This window comes from Oxyura jamaicensis, chromosome 1, assembly GCF_011077185.1.
Source record: "Oxyura jamaicensis isolate SHBP4307 breed ruddy duck chromosome 1, BPBGC_Ojam_1.0, whole genome shotgun sequence".
In the NCBI taxonomy this organism is placed as follows: Eukaryota; Metazoa; Chordata; class Aves; order Anseriformes; family Anatidae; genus Oxyura; species Oxyura jamaicensis.
In genome coordinates, this window is record NC_048893.1 from 70,657,984 (window position 1) to 70,676,226 (window position 18,243).

General features: G+C 50.2%; 1 protein-coding gene across 3 annotated transcripts in view; it reads left to right on the top strand.

Annotated features, from left to right (window-relative positions):
* The first annotated feature begins 990 nt into the window (after positions 1-990).
* Positions 991-18,243, top strand: part of WNT7B (Wnt family member 7B) — a 97,095-nt gene continuing 79,842 nt past the window's right edge. The window contains exon 1 of one of the 3 annotated variants that reach the window (XM_035309539.1): positions 991-2,105. In XM_035309539.1, the coding sequence (XP_035165430.1) occupies positions 2,035-2,105 (71 nt within the window). In that variant the 5' untranslated portion in view covers positions 991-2,034. Of the gene's footprint in view, positions 2,106-7,515; positions 8,958-18,243 lie in introns of those variants that run through there. The other 2 variants (XM_035309530.1, XM_035309521.1) reach the window with 2 other exon arrangements.

Consider the following 18,243-nt stretch of genomic DNA (forward strand, 5'->3'; position numbering starts at 1 on the left):
TCTGGGGGAAAAAATAAAGGATATTTAAATAGAAAGAATGGGGAGAAAAAATCTCAGCGTTCTGAGAAGAGGAATTATTCACAGTATTCACAGCTAAGCGTTAGGAATAAGGGAGTAGAGGCGCTTGGGAGGATGGCTGGGCATTAAAGAAGAAAACATGGAGAAAGGGGGTGGGGGTGCAAAAAGAAGCCGAGCTACAGCGATAGGCAGCAGCGGAGTAGGGCAGGCTCGACCACCTCTGTGTCACCCCGGGATAGCACCAAGGGCCCCAGATGAGGCCTCTCTCTCTTCCCCTCAGCTGCTGCTTCCCTTGCCTGGAGACCCGCTGGATTTCCTTGAGCGCTGCCCCGAGGAGAGCTGGTTCTGGGGATTGGGGTGGCTGCGGGAGGCATCTAAGGATGACCTCCAGTTTCACACTGTGTCACTTCAACCACGACAGCCTGTCTGGGCTTTAAAAAATCCTTTGTTCTCTCCATCAGGATAGATACTTTACGATGAAGTTCCGTGTTCAGGCTCTTTTGCTTGCTTGTCACTGCCTGCTTGCCTTTCAGCCCTCACTGGTGTGTGTTTAGCTGTTTCTCTTGAAGAGATACCTAGAGCTATCGGTGTTTACTGTTACTACATGTATATGTATGCTTGTGTGTAAGTGGGCATAGGCGCACAGGTTTATCCATATCTCTATAACTTACCACAGCCCACAAGCTTGTATTTGAGTACTATTTAGACATGCATATGCATGCAGATATATGCCTTCAGACAGACACACTTCGTGTAAAAGACTGGAATAGGTAATTCCACAGAATGCGGGAATAAAATGAACAGCTCTGAAATGAGTGAGAAAGAGAGAAAGAGAGAGAGAGAGAGAAAGAGAGAGAGAAAGAGAGAAAGAGAAAGAGAGAGAGAGAAAGAGAAAGAGAGTGAGAGAGAGAGAAAGAGAAAGAGAGAGAGAGAGAGAAAGAAAGAAAGAAAGAAAGAAAGAAAGAAAGAAAGAAAGAAAGAAAGAAAGAAAGAAAGAAAGAAAGAAAGAAAGAAAGAAAGAAAGAGAAAAGCCTTGCTTGACTGTGTCTGAACACAGTACTTTCACGAAGAGCAGTAAACTGAATATCCCAAACTTATGCTAAAATCCAAGCATATCCGTTTTTTAAAGGACGGAGAATGTTTACTTGCAGTGGAAAATGAAATCAAATTTAGTGACAGGCGTTTTTAAGTACACAACAGGGTTGGATGGCCAAAGAGAAATAGCCTGGACACACACACACCACGTTTTAGGATACAGAGCTATAAGCAGTCTAGGCTTAACGCCTGCCTCTTCATGATTAAAAAGGATAATAATAACAACAAATTAACAATATATTTCAGGAAGTCAATACATTACAAATGCAGCCTCGTTACCATACTAGAGGAAATTAAAAAAAAAAAAAAATGCTGCAGCTTGAGACGACGAGTCTTTTATTTCCCTTTTTGGATGCATTTCATGTGTTTTCCCAAACACTTAGGCTGAGGGACATGCCTACCGAAACACAAATATGCACAGAACTCGCACACACACATACGCACGGACAGATAAGATATGTATTAGATTCTGACACATACGGGGTGGGGGGAAGAGCAGGAGAGAGTGAGAGAGAGAGGGAGAGAGAGAGAGATCCTCCTACCTGGAGCCATAGATTGCAAGATACGTAGTGTTACCTGGGGAAGTCAGAACAAGTAAAAACACATTGAACTTCAGGGCTCTATGAGGCAGTTGATCAAGATCAGTGCTTGCTCATTTTCTTCTTCAGACTGTCTGTCTTGGGTTTTTGTTTTACCGTTTTGAGCAGGTCTTTCTATTTTCCTTCCTCTTTAGCTTTACTATCGGAGCCGGTTTTGGTCACCATGGCTCTGGGAAGAGCTGCTTATCAGTACGTTGTTGATTTTTCACAGTGGCCGGCTTTGCTTCTGGGCAGCTTCAGAAATGTTCTCGACTAGGATTTAATCGACAAGATCAATTCGACTTTTTGTGCAGTTTTTATGGCTCAGTCCATTCCCTAGATCATGCACAGAAACTTTCGGAAGTGGATTTTCTACGTGTTTCTATGCTTTGGAGTCATCTATGTCAAACTAGGGTAAGTCCTTGTGTACCACAAACCTTGTCTTTTGGGTCACGTTAGCGCAGAGCAAGCGCAGCCGAAAGAAGAGAAGCGACCGAGCGACAAAAGGACGGGAAGCGATCGTGTGTCGCCGCCGGGACCCTGGCGCAGGGTCGCGGTGGGGGCCCGGTGACGGCGGGGTCGCTCCGGTGTCGCGGAGCCTGGAGGGAACCGCTCGCCGGGGAACGCCGAATCCTCGTGTTTTGCACCGCTCAGCCGCGCTTCGGTATTAGCTCTGGCTCCCGGTACCCCCGGAGCCAAAAAAAAAAAAAAAAAAAAAAAAAAAAAGAGCCCGACAGAGCTGATGAGACAATAGAGCGGAGCTTAAGTATTAAAAAGGAGAAAGGGGGCGGGAGGAGGGGAATCCCTGCTCCGAACCTGCACTCGGGGATTTGTTTTATGCAGGCCTATACACAATTTGCGCTCCTAACCATCACGCCGAAATGGTGAAATTAACTTGACAACTGCTCCAGCTGCCTCCGCACCCCGGTGGCCGGGCGGACCGGGGGGGGGGGGGGGGGGCCCCCCCCACACACGACAACAGGGGCGTCCCGGGGGCCCGGGGGAGCTGGGGGGGGCCGGCCAGCGCTTCCGGGGATCTCGGCGGTGTCTCCGCGTTGCGAGACCGCGCTGTGGTATCAGTCGCCAAGTTTCTCCCTCTGCCTCTCCCCCCTTACCTGCGTGCCCTTATTAATATTGCTCGTCGCAGTAGGCTGACTTGAGTTGAATTTCCACATTCCTGAGCCCTAGCCGAGTCCTTACCTGTCGAGCTACAACCTCTTTAAAGATCCTGTCTTTGCATAGCTGTGGGATTTTTTTTTTTTTTTTTTTTTTTAATGATCAAGAATGCAAAAGGTGAGTTGCAATCCGAAAACGCTTGCTTCCCGCCTTGAAACCAGTACGGGAAAGAAGGGGGAGAAGGGGCAGCTCGCGTGTGTGAAGGGGGAGCACATCTTCGGGGAGCCAGGCCAGCAGCATGGAAAGGGCCGGCAGGGACAAGCGCGGAGCCGGCCGCTGGGACCCTCCGGGGTCGCGCAAAACTGTCGCCCGCCGCCACCCCCCGTCCCCTTCTCGGCCACCTCCCCGAGCAAAACGGGCGGCGGCTGGGAGGAGGGGGCCGGCGGGGCAAAAGAGGGGCGATCTGCAGCGGGGGAGCGCAGGAGCCGGTTGCACGATTTGGGGTGGAGGTGGGGGGTGGGGGATTGGGGGCTGCTGAACCAGGCTGCAACGGCAGCAGAAGGGAAGCGGTGCCCCCGCCGGCCGCTGCTCCTTCCCGCTCCCTCCCGGCCCGGCCCTGCCCGGAGGGTCCCCAGCAGGTTGCACTCACCTTCGCTAGCCCATCCGGCTAGCCACCTAATTCGTGGCCCGGGCACTGCGGCAGGGCTCCCAGCCCGCCCCCACGGCCGCAGGTGCCGCGGAGGGATCGTCCGCGGAGCCTCGGGGGTGCGGCCGGGCCGGGTACCTGCACCGCCGTCCTCCTGATCCCTAAATCCACCCAGACAGGGCGCCTCGTCTGCCTCGATAGCTGACCGGTAGACTCGGTGCAAAGGCGTCCCTCGCAGAGGGGCAGACGAGCTGAAAGAAAAGGGTTTGCAGAAGAAGGGGTAGTGCTAGTGCCGTTCGCTTTTACTGCGGTTTTAGTTGTAAAGGGAACAGAAAATTGGGCACGTGTTACAGTCTGGAAGGCAGATTTCTTTTCGAAATTGATTGTGGCTGTTTTAGAAGGGGAAAAAAATCGCAAGAATGCTGTCGAACTAAGCCTGGAAATAAAATTGAGTGGAGGGCAGGAACAGTAAAAGCCCTTATAGAAACCCCACCAGATCCATCACAGTGCTTGTAGGGGGATGAGAATACTTCACTTTCCCTGAACAATAGGAGAGAAATTTGCTCTGAGATCCCGGGCTAGGCATGTGGGATGCAATTATTTCCTCTTTCACCAGACACTGGAACTACCATTTTGTTGAAACCATATCCTCTAAGCATAATGATGCCTTTCCTAGTGAGCTCTGTGCGTAGCAAAGGCGGGGGGGGGGGGGGGGGGGGGGGTGGGTGAGGGGGGGGGAAGGGAGGGGGCGATGAAGTGAGATAAAACACGGTTTGGCTCCCAGCGCCTTAGGTTTAATTTGCAGGGTGAAGGAGAGATGGAGATATCAAAGAGCTTGGCTCATGCAGTTACGTTATTTGCCGCCGAGCACGTGTTCTTGTCTTTATAAAACGTGATCAGAGCTGGACTTTCTGTCTGGACAGTGGCGAAGGGGAGCCCGTGGGTAGGGAAAACAAGACGATGCCCAGCTGCTGAGCGGCGGGGCTGCTGCTGCGGGACGTCAGGGTCCCAGCGGCGGCTTGGAGTGGATAAGCCGCTGTCCCCAGTACGGAAGAGGGAGAGAGACCCCACTCAGGTGGTCCTCCCTTCCTCCATCCCTCCCTCCACCCCGCCATCCCTCCCTCCACCCCTCCACCCTTCCTCCATCACTCCCTCCCACGGAATTCCCCTTCTTCCCACTTCCATTTTGCATTCCCCGTGTCTAGCCTTGCTCCCTCACCGGCTGGCACAGGTGAGGGGGGTGAAGCCGCGGTGACGAGCAGCCCACCTCACCCCCGGCGCGGAGGGGTCGCCTCTCGCCGTTGCGCTTTGCAGCCCCCCCTGGCTCCCAGCATCTAGCGGCGAAAACAGAGGCAATCAAACGGCGACTTCGGCTACCAGCTGGATTGAAACAGACACGTTTTCTGAGAAGATCGCAGAGCAGCCAGCTCCCGTTTAATTAATAAACGCGTCTGAAGTCCAAAATCGCAGCTGTGCCACAGATGCAAATCGCAGCGGATGCTCTGGAGATGAGTGCTGGGACCCTCTGGAAAGACGGAGCGGCTGGCAGTGCCCAGATCGGGGCTCGGGGGGCAAGCACCCCGTGTTCCCCGTCGTCTTTCCTGGACAGATAGAAGGGGAGCAGCCGGGGGGAGCGGAGAGGACGCCCGCGGGGAGGAGGCCGAGGTGCGGCTCACGGGGTGCAGGAGGAGCGGGACAGGAGCTAGCTCTGACCCAGGGAGCCACGGAAAGCTTGTCCCGGCGGCTCCTGCCACAAACGCCAACGAAATCCAGCTCCCCTCTGAGCCTCCCCTCACCTGGGCGCAGCCTCGACGGTGGCCACCCTGAGAGAGGCAGCGCCGGGAACGCCGGAGAGGCCCCGGGAGGAGACGAGAGGGCTTCGACTGTGTCCCCCCGGCCCCTCGCCGCGATGCCCTTGGCTATGCTGCTGCAGCCAGCCCGCCCGCTCCCCGCCAACCCGACGTCGGGTCGCGCCAAGGGACTCATCTTTGACCCCCTTCTTTTCCCCTGCACTAGACTTGCAGCTCTGTGAGGTAGAAGAAATATCTGGTTCCGACCTGAAAGGAGTCCAGTGCGTTGCCTGCTGGACGTGCGGTCAAAGCTCTTTCCATCTTCCGACGTGCTCTCCTGCCGGACACTGCAGGTTTTGGTGTAAGAAAGAAACCGCAACTGGGAATACATGAAATAAAGAAAAGGGAAGTACTTAATTCGTGACTGCTCTGCTTCATCTGCCTTCTATCGCACGGTGCCAGCAACGATTTCGGTGCCGTCCTGCCCTTATTTTGTCCAGAAAACACATGCTGTGGGAGAAGAAATGACAGATGCTGAAATGCCCATATTAGGTGCTACCGCCTGTACCGGCTCCTAGAGTGCCACACCATTTTATGGGGGTTATATTCGGCTTAACAAGTCGGTTTATTCGACAAAACAAGTGCACTTCTCGCTATTCCAGGCTGCCATACATATAGATAAAATTTGCAGAGAATTTAACGCTTTATTGTTATCACCGGCATCATTGCTATTAATTTTCCGACGTAATAATCGGCCCGCGTTTTTAGCGAAAAGAAATATCTTCCCAAAATGAATCGGCACGATTTGGTTGATTTTATAAGACTTCCCTCCTTCTACACTACAAAGCTAGCTTCCTCCCGAAGCTGAGCAGAAGGGCAAGCGTCTTCGTTTCAGCCGGGCTGGCTCAGCCCCTGCCAGCCTCACTTCGAAGTTTTCCAGCGTTTACTTTTCATTTTTAGAATTTGCTTTCTTCCCTTCCTTCCCCCGCCAGACACATCTTTAAAGGCACATTTTAAAATATATCTGAAGCCGAAAAAATGCTAGAAATAACCCATCCAAAATCGCTCCCCGTTCTCCCAGTTCGCGTTCAGCTCTGCTGCCCCAGCCACTTTTTACATGTCTGAGAGGGGCAACGGGCATCACGGGAGATACACAGCTATGTCTCTCTCTCTATATATGTGTAGACAGATGCACACACAAACTTAAAGAAGTATAAATACGACAATTTCAGAATCTTAAAGAATTACAAATAAATAAGACGATTCTAGGATGTAACTAATCGTTGAGAGGCTTAAACTTCTGTCCCTCATTAATCGAGAGTAGCGTTCTCCAAATGACGCTCACTGTACCAACGCATGCATTATTCAACTTCCAGATGAAAGTCGTTAAATGAAACAACCCCCCTAGAAGACTCTTATCGGATATTCGGCGGGAAACACTGTTTTTAAACCAATTCTGCACTCGCGATTCCATCCGAAGGATTATTTCGTTGTGCCTCAGGGACAGCTGCACCCATGTGCCGGGACTGGCTAACTCGAGGAGGTGTATCCGGGGTGTCTGGAGGAGCTTTCTTGGCCGGTCATTAGGCAATTAACCCGAGACGAACATTACAAACACTATGGACCAAGGAGACTTCGGAGACTTTTTTCGCTTCGGCTGCACTTCAGCTAAACTCGCCGCGGTGCACATTTCTCTTTGGGTCTTCGTTTGGAGACCCGAAGCCCACGTCCCTCCAGCAGGCTCCCACCAGTGGGACTTTTCCTTACCGGAAAACCAGACGAATCCAGGGCTCCGCGGGGCGAGGGGCTCCCGCTGGCCGCAGCAGGGTCGGGGCGAGCTCCCCCCGGCCCGGGACACACAGGGGCACGCAGGGGAGAGGGGCTGATCCGCCGGCAAAGCGCCTAGCCTGCCCTGCATTCTCTGGGAAAGAAGGAGGGAAGGGGAGAGGCGGCAGCTCTGCCCCCGGGGGCTGCGAGAGAGGCTCCCGGCCGGCCGGGCGCTGCGGGCACGCTGGCCCCCGTCCCCTGCCTGCTGCCCACCCGTCCTTTCACCCCTTCTCTCAAGCCAAAGCCAGCCCCGCCAGAAAGCTACGAATGTGCATGTCTTTATTTCTCACTCAGGCGAGCTACGACAACGTACACGTTTTTTTTGTTTGTTTGTTTGTTTGTTTTGTTTTTGTTTTGTTTTTGTTTTTTTTTTTACAGACCCCCCCTCCCCCCCCGAAACCAGAGCTTGATTTGCAACAGCAGGGGCAACAAGAGCCAAGAGCCCTTTGGGGGAGCTGGAGCAGCCACCCATCATAAAGCAATTAACCAGGAGCTGCCGGCTCCTCCAGGACGTCTCCGAGCCAGAGCCCAAGAGCTGCCTTCGCCGAGGCACGCAGCGAGCCTCCCCAAAATGCAGCAGTGAACGGGTGGGGACCGCTCCGAGAGCTGGGCGTACGGACAGGGCTGGACCGGGGAGAGAGCCCATGGAAAGAGACATTGCAGCCCGAGCGAAATTGGTGTGTCTCTCCATTGTCAGACTCCCATTAAAAAAAAAAAAAAAAAAAAAAAAAAAAAAAGGGAGAGAGAGTGAGAGAGAGAGAAAAAAAAAAAAAAAAAAGTAGGCGGATTGCAGTGACTGACTGCCCAATGGCAGGCCCGAGTCTCAGGAGAGTTGCAGAGAGAGGGAGAGAGAGAGAGAGGCACTTTCTGCCATCCAAATCCCTTAAACCATCCTCATTCCAACACGAGAACCCACTGTAACAACTTCCAACCACTGAGACATGACAGGCAGGAGCCCAGAGGCAGCAGCAGCAGCGAGAGCAGCAGCAGCAGCACATACTCTGCACAGGGAGCAGCATTAGCACCAGGGGAATACTAGACACAACAATACAAACAAACAAACAAACAAACAAACAAAAAACAGACAAAGCCCCCCCAAGCCCAAGGGACTGGATTCCAACTCAGATTCAAGCCACAGCTGACACCAAAAAGGGTGGGGAGTTACGACCAGGGGGGGCCAGAAAGGAATAACCAAGGAAGCGAACTCCAAGAGTGTAAACGGGATTCAGCCATGATCCTTTTTTCATCTCGCAGTGTGTTACTCTCAGTGTATTACCCTCAGATTTTCCTCATCCTTACCAGTGGGAGTTACCTGTAAGTGATCCATTTTTTTTTTTTGTTTTAATTCTTATTTTTTCCAAATACCGTTTGAAATGCCCCCGCTAGCTACCTAGGGGCAATGCAAGCAGAGAGCCGGGACAAGCCAGCCAGCCCGGGCGGCGGCAGCTCCGCGCAGAGCGTGGTGGTGAGGATGTTGATGATGATGATGATTGATGATGATGATGGTGGTGGCGGTGGTGGCGGCGGAGCTGCTGGCGGTCGGGCCCCGCCCGGGGAAGGTGCACCGCCAGGTAACTCCCGGGGCTGTCCCGGCGGGGCCGGGACCCTGCGCGCCCCTCCGCGGGGCGGTGGCACCGGGAGGGCGGCGGGCACGGGGCGCGGAGCGGAGCGGAGCCGAGCGGCGTCTCCCCGAGGCCTTCGAGCCCGACTCCTCCTCCTCCTGCCGGAGAGGAGACGGCCACGGCTCCGTGCTCGCCAGGGGAGACCCAGCCTGCAGCGCAGGGGGAGCCGCGGCCGCGCTGCGCGGAGGCACAGGCTAGTCGGGTGCTTTTGCTCAGGAGGGATCTGCAGTCCCGCAGTTAGAGCTGGCTCCAGGACCTTTTCCTTGTGAGGAAGGGGGTGGAGGTAGGGGTGGGGGAAATGAGAGTCGGTGGGTGGGACTGCAAGGAATTTCGGGCTCGTTTTTTAAATATCTATATCTGTATCTAACGTTGCGGGGGAGAAGTAGCAGCCAGGCTGCTCCGTGCGGGCTGCGGGGAGCGGAGGCCGCCACGCTGCTGTGGGTCCCGGGCAGGTCCGGGGCGCCGGCCGGGGGGGGCCGGGGCTGCGGGCCAGGGGTCCCCGCACCGACCCGCCGCTGTGCCCGGGAGCGCGGCCCGGGCTGCGCTCCAGAGCCCCGAGGGGCTGCTGGAGGGGCTGCCGAGAGCCCCTGCCCTCAGGCGAGGCGGGCCCACGTTTTGGGGCAGTAGCGGGGACAGGAGGGCGTCGGGGGCTGGAGGAGCTGGTGTAGCGCCTGGACCCGCTCCCTCCCTTCAGCATCCTCCCGGGACCCGGCGGGCCCTTCCGTGCGGGGTGCTGGGCTCGGGGGAGCCCGGGGATAGCTCTGAGGACGGCAGGTCGCCGTCTGTGCCCGGGGAGTCGCCTCGTCTCCCGCCTGCGCTGGGAAGAGGCTGCTTCGGTGTCACCTCCTCACATTCCCCTTGGCTGCAGGGGCCGGGCGGATTTCTCTTCTATCCCACCCCCGCGGCGAGCACAGACCTCTATTCCACGGCGGGTGCAAAACTGAAGCTCCTACCCCTGCATGTTGTTTTCTATCTGCCTACCTACCTACCTATCCATCCATCCATTCACCTATCTATCCTATCCAACCATCCATCCATCCATCCATCCATCCATCCGGCTATTTTTCTTTCTGTGCACGCAGGCGAGCAATACACATGCACATAAACAAGCACATGTGCGTGTGTTCTTCTGTGTGCGTTTTTTTTTTTTTTTTTTTTTTTTTTTTGTGGGCTATGGAAAAATATAGCCCACTGCTAGGCAAGAAAAGTAGGAATAAACACAGACGTAAAAAGAAACTAGACGCCTATTCCTGCATTCTTAATTCTTAATGAAATGCACATGCCTTGGCTACCGATTTTTAAAGGCGCTTGATTTATGTAGCCACGTTAAGTTTAATTTGGTGGGATGCTATTGATTAGACCAAACAGCCGGGGCTGCCCGTTTCTCTTCCTAGGCGGGATGCGTCTGCTGTTGGGTGACCCAACAGCTCGTGAAAAATTGCAATGCCATCTTCTTTTCCAAACAGGAGGAAGGAGTCGTGATAAATAAATATATCAATTTAATATAAACGTAGCCATATTTTTCTCAAAACCGTAGGAAATTACAATCCTACAAAGTTTGCCTTCTATAAATAGTTCAAATCTTGAAACAAAAGTTTTAAACCGCACACCAGATGCTGGGATGCTAGTGGTTTCCCTTGCTGTGTGACATAATTATAAGGTCCGAAAGCAAAAGCTATAGAAGTATAATAATAATACTAAGGCTGAGGGGAAATACAAGGGGAGCAATGCCTGCTTTATTTAGAGCGAACCACTCGGGGATCTTTTGAGCGCTGCCCTGCGACAATGTGAACTTGTTGCGGGGAAATAATGCTGCCTCGGTTCATCCCGCCGGCTGCAGGTCACCGGGAGCTGGACCCGCGGAGCCGGAGCCGCGGTGGCTATTGCAGTCCAGCAGAGCAGAAGGGAAAGGGATCAGGAGGTGAAAGCCAACAAAGCGCAGCCCGAAAACAGCGCGCACGTCCCTCCGGCCATCCATCACCCCACGGGGACGCAGCCGGCGGCCCCGCTCCCCCCCGGCCCCGCTTCCCCCAGGTCGCCCCATCCCCAGCCCCTCTCCCTCCATCCCCTCTCCCATCTTCCCCCTCTCCTAGACCCCTCTTCCCCCGGCCCCCCTGCTGCCACCCCCCCCCCAAGCCCCCCCCAGCAGCGCGGAGCGAGCTGGGCACGCTGCGATGCTTCGCCTCGCTCCCACTTGGAAGTGAAAGGAAAGAGGAGTTATTTCAGTGCTTAATGGATAGTAGTCTAGAGAACTTGTGGTGTTTATTTTGTGGGTAAATATACTCCTCAGGCTTACTAATGGTAGCTTTTAAAGATTAAAGCATAGTAGAGCCTGTTCGAGCATTATCTTCTGGTGTCTGGTTCTGCCACCCTCGCTCTCTGGGGTGGAGGATGCTTCCCAATCTGCTATTTACTAAAGTCCCATGGACTGACAATGATTATGTTAATTGTGGCCGAGATCCCTATCATCTCTTGGCCGCGTGAGCAACAAATCGTCTTCCGAGCTGCTGGTACTCAGGGGATAAAGGCGAAGCTGACGAGGGCAATTTTCAGCGGACGAGCAGAGGGAGAGCGGCGCGTCTGTGCCGCGGATGTCCCGCTGCCTGCGAGCCGGGCACGGCACGGCACGGCACGGCACGGCACGGGTCGGCACGGCTCGCGTGTTCTGCCAGCAAGGCTGTAACACACAGCCCGTCCTGGTCAAGTGCAATTCTGAAAAGCGCGCAAGCAAAAAGGGACCCGAGGCCTCGGTGCTAAGCGCGCAATAGCCGGGAGAAGACACCCAGATTTAAAGAACAAACTCCTTTATAAAGTCGATTCCTGTACTGCGAGCATGCTATCTGCTAAAGCAATCTTTTCCGGCGCGCTCACCTACTAATCTCTGGCCCTCTGAGACACTGTAAACATTTTTACAACCAGAAGCAATTAGTGTTTGACTTTTCGAAAAAGAAAACTGACTTCAGGTAGAATGGCTGGTAGTAGGAAGACTGATACATGTTAATGCACTGGACTGGACGTATGTTGGTAATCCAATTATATATTTAAATATACAACTGACATTTAATAATATCGATGTAATTAATATAAATGTCTAAAAACAGGATTAGATATAACATTGTTTGGCATTGTTTCTCTCAGTGCGTTTAAGTGCACTTGTGTCTGTACGCATACACATAATTAGCTTCTGAAAAAGACGGGGCTGTTCTGTCTTTCCATTTGTGTACTGCCTTCACTGTTCATCTTCTTCAGTGTTGGGTGCATTCACTAGCAACACGAGAGTGTTCTTAAGAATCGTATTTTGGGGATTATCTGCTGGTACATAGAGTTAATTCAGTTATTTGCAAAACGTGTTTGGGAATAACTTGTAAGAGAGTGTGTGCATAAAAGGTAATAGCAGCATAAACCTTCAGAGCAGCTAAGCATTCTGACACCACAGTATAGCAAATAATTTTTATTAGCCAGTAGGTATTACTGGCAGATTATGAAATGTAGGAGAAAAATTCCTCTGCACATTTTGTGTCTGTTCTGCTGATGCTGTCATGTCCTTGTAATTCCACTTCCTTTACAACAGGGCTACTCCATGCTTGTGGGAAGTGGGTTAGAAGGAGCATGTATTTTTCATATGCTTACAGGAAAGTACTCATGCCTAATCCCTAGAGATTGCTGGAGATGGTCCCTGAAGTTTTTCTCTTAATCTGGGCAGTGTAGGAGGGAGCTACACAGAGAAGAGCAAGCCCACTCTGTGTTGCAGCTTCTTCAAGAGGAGCCCACTCTTCCCATCCCAGTTAGATCAGAGCTATGTCGAACTCTATGATAAAACTTGTTATTGGAATAGGATTGTCTCTGGCTCGGTCACTGGATTGTGGTGTAAATCTGTTGTTTCCCTGCTCTCATGCCTTGTTAATCTTTTTGCTGAGGCTGTGTATGCTTTGGGGCAAGCTTGCTCTCTCAGCCTCTATTTGTGCAGCATCCAGTGTGCAAAGAGAGCTCTGCTGGGAACTTTAGATACTCCTGTTCCATAGAACTGCATAATACTCATTTATAAGAGGATTTGGAATAGGACTTCAACTTTATTTTGCCTCCACAGATGTGTTGGCTTAGATACAGAACAGGTGAACACCCAAATTATATTGACTATTTTTTAGGATCACCTAAATCACCTTTTCTTTTGCTTAGGAGAAACAAGTAAAATAAAGATTTGCATGCTGTGCTGCCATAATCGCTATAAGCTTGGTTTACCTGTCTGATAGAGGCTATTTCCATCTGTTGAAGCTGCCACACAAAGACAGGAAAGTGACTGTGATATGACTTCCTAGTAGCTTTAGAAGATCAAGTCTACCATTTCTCCAAGACACCCAAACTAAAATTTCCTGTCTGAAACTATAGGGCTCTGGTAAACATGCCACCCTTCTCCCTGTTTGGTCTAGGCCAAACACTGGATATCCTTGAATTTAAATGCAGATGGATGTAGCCCCCATTCTCAATAGTCTGTGGCAAGCAGGTTCTGGGGATTAGATTTCTACCACACTTTAAATTTTAAAAACTCATGGCAAGTAATTATAAGAAAAGGTGGTAGCATCTAGAATTTGTAGGATGACAGCCTGCAATTATCACGTGTTGCATTACTAACACAATATTACCATTCTATATAAAGCATCATTAAATATGCAGATGAGCAGGTCAGGTTTAAAGAAGATATGCTAGCATATTAAAGAACAACACTAATCCCTCAGAAGACAATCTTTCAAAGGAGGTATTAAAAAGCTAGACAAAGAAAGCTGCAATTACACTGCTAGACTGACAAACACATATTATGCAATGGAAAAAATACACTATGTGGACCTGGCAATTTGGCATGATAAAGGTAGAATGGTGCCAAGTGTTTTCTTAGTGCATGCAGCTATATAATTTGGGCTGAAATACTGTCAGAGGGATTCCCCAAAACACACCTTAATGCTGTTGTCCTCCCATGTCACTACAAACAGCAGGAACCAGCTCTAGACCAAAGGTGTTCTGCAGCCATGCTGACACCATGCATTACAGAACTGCTTAATGTTCCAAAGGTGATTTCTTCAGCCCATAACCTTTGCACATCGTTTAACCCACAGTGAATTCTCACCAGTGTTTTTCACACACATTGGCAAAACACCTCTACCTGCTTGCTACCGGGCAGCTGGCTTTTTGCAGCTCTAGGTCGTATGCTTGACTCTTCTCATTATCTTTGTTCCTTCCTCCTTGATGCTTCATTGCCCTCCTGTACAGCATTGCCCCAACCTGTCCCAGTTCAGGCATATAACTTTTATCATACGGCAGTAGCACCCTACATGGAAGAGTTGTGTGGGAACCAGCCAGGCCTCTAGCCATGAGAACCATGACCAAAATATCAATGCATGAAAGCAAACTATCTATGAATTTGGGATTTTTTCTGTGAACACAGGCAAAGAGCCAAACAAGCTTGTCACTGAAAATTGTGGATTTACAAGCCCAGAATTACTTGGGAAGCTAAGAAAGATCAGGAGCTCAGGCATGCTCTGGAAGAAAAGCCAGGGAAAGAAGGTTCCTCAAGAATATCTTTCAGTCCTTTAAGGATTATTAGTACCTTCTCCATCTCTTTTACTTTCCCTTCAGTCCTGCCCCAAAGGTAAAAGGACACATTTTCCCTCCTTTGTGAAAAAAATGCATTGGACTTGGTAGCTGCTTCAAAACAGCTCCTATATATTTGTTTTTGCTAAAATACATGCATAAGGAGCTTTGCAAATACTTCAGCTGTTGCAAATCTTCATCGATGGTGCGAATTCTTCATCGATGTTCTGGATGAGGGGATTGAGTGCACCCTCAGCAAGTTTGCAGATGACACCAAGTTAGGTGTGTGTGTCGATCTGCTCGAGGGTAGGAAGGCTCTGCAAGAGGATCTGGATAGGCTGGACCGATGGGCCGAGGCCAACGGTATGAAGTTCAACAAGGCCAAGTGCCGGGTCCTGCACCTGGGGCACAACAACCCCAAACAGAGCTACAGGCTGGGAGATGAGTGGTTAGAAAGCTGCCTGGCAGAGAAGGACCTGGGAGTAGTGGTTGATAGTCGGCTGAATATGAGCCAGCAGTGTGCTCAGGCAGCCAAGAAGGACAAGAGCATCCTGGCTTACATAAGAAACAGCGTGGCCAGCAGGTCCAGGGAAGTGATTGTCCCCCTGTACTCGGCTCTGGTGAGGCTGCACCTCGAGTACTGTGTTCAGGTTTGGGCCCCTTGCTACAAGAAGGACATGGAGGTGCTTGAGCGAGTCCATAGAAGGCCATGAAGCTGGTGAAGGGTCTGAAGAACAAGTCTTACGAGGAGCGGCTGAGGGAGCTGGGACTGTTTAGCCTGGAGAAGAGGAGGCTCAGGGGTGACCTTATCACACTCTACAGGTACCTGAAAGGAGGCTGTAGCGAGCTGGGGGTTGGTCTATTCTTCCATGTGCCTGGTGACAGGACGAGGGCTAAAGTTGCACCAGGGGAGGTTTAGGTTGGATATTAGGAAGAACTTCTTTACTGAACGGGTTGTTAGTCACTGGAATAGGCTGCCCAGGGAAGTGGTTGAGTCACCATCCCTGGAGGTCTTTAAAAGATGTTTAGATGTAGAGCTTAGGGATATGGTTTAGTGGAAGATTTGTTAGCATTAGGTCAGAGGTTGGACTCGGTGATCTTGGAGGTCTCTTCCAACTTAGACTATTCTGTGATTCTGTGATTCTGTGAAATGTGACAAAATTTTAGCTACAGAGACACAAAGGATTTTCTTAGTAGAGTTCTATCTATATGCAATGTATTTCTGTGACATCTCTCTTCTGTTACTGCCTGAATGGTGTTAGGACAAACCTTTATCCAAAGCACTGAATTGTTTTTTTTTTTTTTTTTTTTTTTTTTTCCACATTTCTCTTAGGCTTTGTTTCTCCTCTAAGGGCAGTTTTCTCAACAGTCTGAGGAATCTGCAAGTTAGCTATCTTGTTCAGTACTAGCAGAGTATAGAGAGTTTCTGCAAAGTTAAGATAGCTATGGCCAAAGGCATCACCTTCATTAAAAAAAAAGAAACAAAAAAAAAAAAACAACCAAAACCAAAAACAAACAAACAAAAAAAACTTTCTTCCACTAGGATATGACAGCAAGATAATAATCATCTGTTAAATATTTTATGGTCAATCACACCTTCTTTAGAAAATCTGATGGCAGGCTAAATTAGAGAGCTATTGTATCTTTTTCTGGAAATAATTTTTAAAGTGGGTATAATTTGTACCCATGTTGTAGCTATGGTTTTGTACATCTATTTTTTCTCATCCTATGCCTGTGGAACAGATTTCCTTCATGGCAGAAACCCACAAAGGATAAAATTCACATTTATGCAAAAATCCCACTTAATCATCATGGTGACATAGTCTTTGTTCCAGCTCTTTGTCCAAGGTCAGATTTCATCCTGATTTCATAACTAATTAGGAAAAAGGACATCCAGTAGTATAGCAAGCGTGCAACTGTGGGCAAAAGCTAGCCTCAGACGTTTAACATGTAGCAGAAGAATTTTCCCCTGTGAAGTGGCAGCAAGGCCACTGGTCACTGTACTATGTCCCAGATTGCTTATCTGAGGTATAGCCACCCTGCTCTAGGTGGACTTTACTGGTAGATTTGTGGTTTCGGTACAAAGCACAAAGATAACACTGATGATTTGCCTCTTCCTCCAGAACATACCTAGAATGCACAACAAAAGTGTTTTATTCTGGATGGCCACCATCAGAGGTTTGTGCAGCATTTTGGGCAGCTCCTATATCTTGTCTTTTCAGCATGAAGGCCTATGGCTTCTTTCCCCTGGCATTGCATCTGCACTCCAGTAGCTTACCAAAGCAGGAGCCGCTGTGCTGAAGCTGACGGAGTGGTGCAGGTGAGAGGAGAAGCAAGCCCAAAGTCAGCACAAGGTTTGTTCTCCCGGCATCCCCTCTCCTGAAGCCTTGGCACAGGCATGCGGTATTTCGCAATTTGAAGGGAATGTGGCCATACTTCCCAGGAACATACAGCAAAAGCAATATTAATAGGAGGCTATTCCTCCATGTCAGACAACACCCAAAATCAGTTCTATGGACTATTGAAAAAATCATTATGGTCTCTGGTGCAAGTAAGAGCTAACATAAAAACAAAACGTTATTTATTTTTTTGAGGGGAGAAACACTTCAAAAACACTGCGGCATTTGCTTGTTGTGTGCAAGGCACTGTGGGGCAGCCCAGCTTTCAAATCTGGAAGTAAGAATAACTCATAAAGATATAAACCACTATCTGCCTCCAAGTAGGGCCTGGAAAACAATTTGAGGTGCATTTTATTTAAAACTGTTTAAGCATGGCAGTTCTGGGCCTGGATATCGTATCCACTCTCCTAATCTGGCTGAAGTGAGACATAATTATAAAACGTGACTACAAGTTAATAATAGTTACTTTCATACAAGGGTTGTAAGTGCATTAATCCTCCCAGTACTCAAGTGAATTGGGCAAGGATCATTTCACTCATGGCTGGGGCAGAATGCGGCAGCTGCCAGGCAGCACACGGCACAGCGGTGAGAACACGTGGGGCCAGCACTGGTCCTAACATCCTCCACAGCAATGCAGGACAGCATCTGCAAAAGCCCAAGTGCATCTCTAATTGACCTGAACCCTGGCCAGGGCAGCAGGGTAGCCCCTCTAAAGATGAGGCTTTTCTGTGGCGGGTTTTGCTCTGTGGTGATGACAGAGGAGGTCTGAGACTGGAGGAAAACATCAGATGCTGAATGGCCTGACTTCTGTCTGCCTCAGTTTATCACAGCTTTAACAGAGCAATGACAGTGCTGGCATAGTTTGGAGGGAGGGAAGGAAAGCAAAAATCACCACAGCACTTTGGAAATGGAAAATGCAGTGTAAGTGCCATGTAATTACTTTCAGTGACTCTTCTCAGACCGCAAAGAAGAGAGTCAGAGTGACTGTATCTCCTCAGAAAGATGGCATCACGCTCACCTGCTTCACCACCATGTCCAGTGTGACTACTTCCCAGGGTCACAAGCATCACTTCTGATTGTCTCTCCCCATCCTGGGAGGCTGGCCAGACACCCATGTGTGAAGCCAAGTAAGGCTTGGCCAGGGAGAGCTGCTGGGCACAAGGCAGTGGCCGGTGGCAGCCTGGGCAGCAGGCAGGACATGGTTAAGGGAACTCTGGGGGGAATGGCAGCATCTCTCATGACTCCTTTGGCCGCTGGCCAGGGAGCCATGTGACTCCTTGGTGAAAAGAGTCCTCTCAACCATGAGATACTTTTTTTTTCCCCCTCTGGGTGTACCTTTTCTTTTCTGAAGTTAAAACAAAACATACCCACAAAACTTTCCACATTGAAGTTGTACTATAGTCTGATGACTCAGGGTGAGAAATTCAAGGGGAATGAAGAGTAAGTAACATTTCTGAATCAGACATGTTGTGCTGAATCTTAAAGGAGAGGAGGATTTTGCTGGATGGAGAACAGCACTTTTGTAAAGGACAGTGAGCAAGGAGTAGAAAATGGGACTCACATAGATTC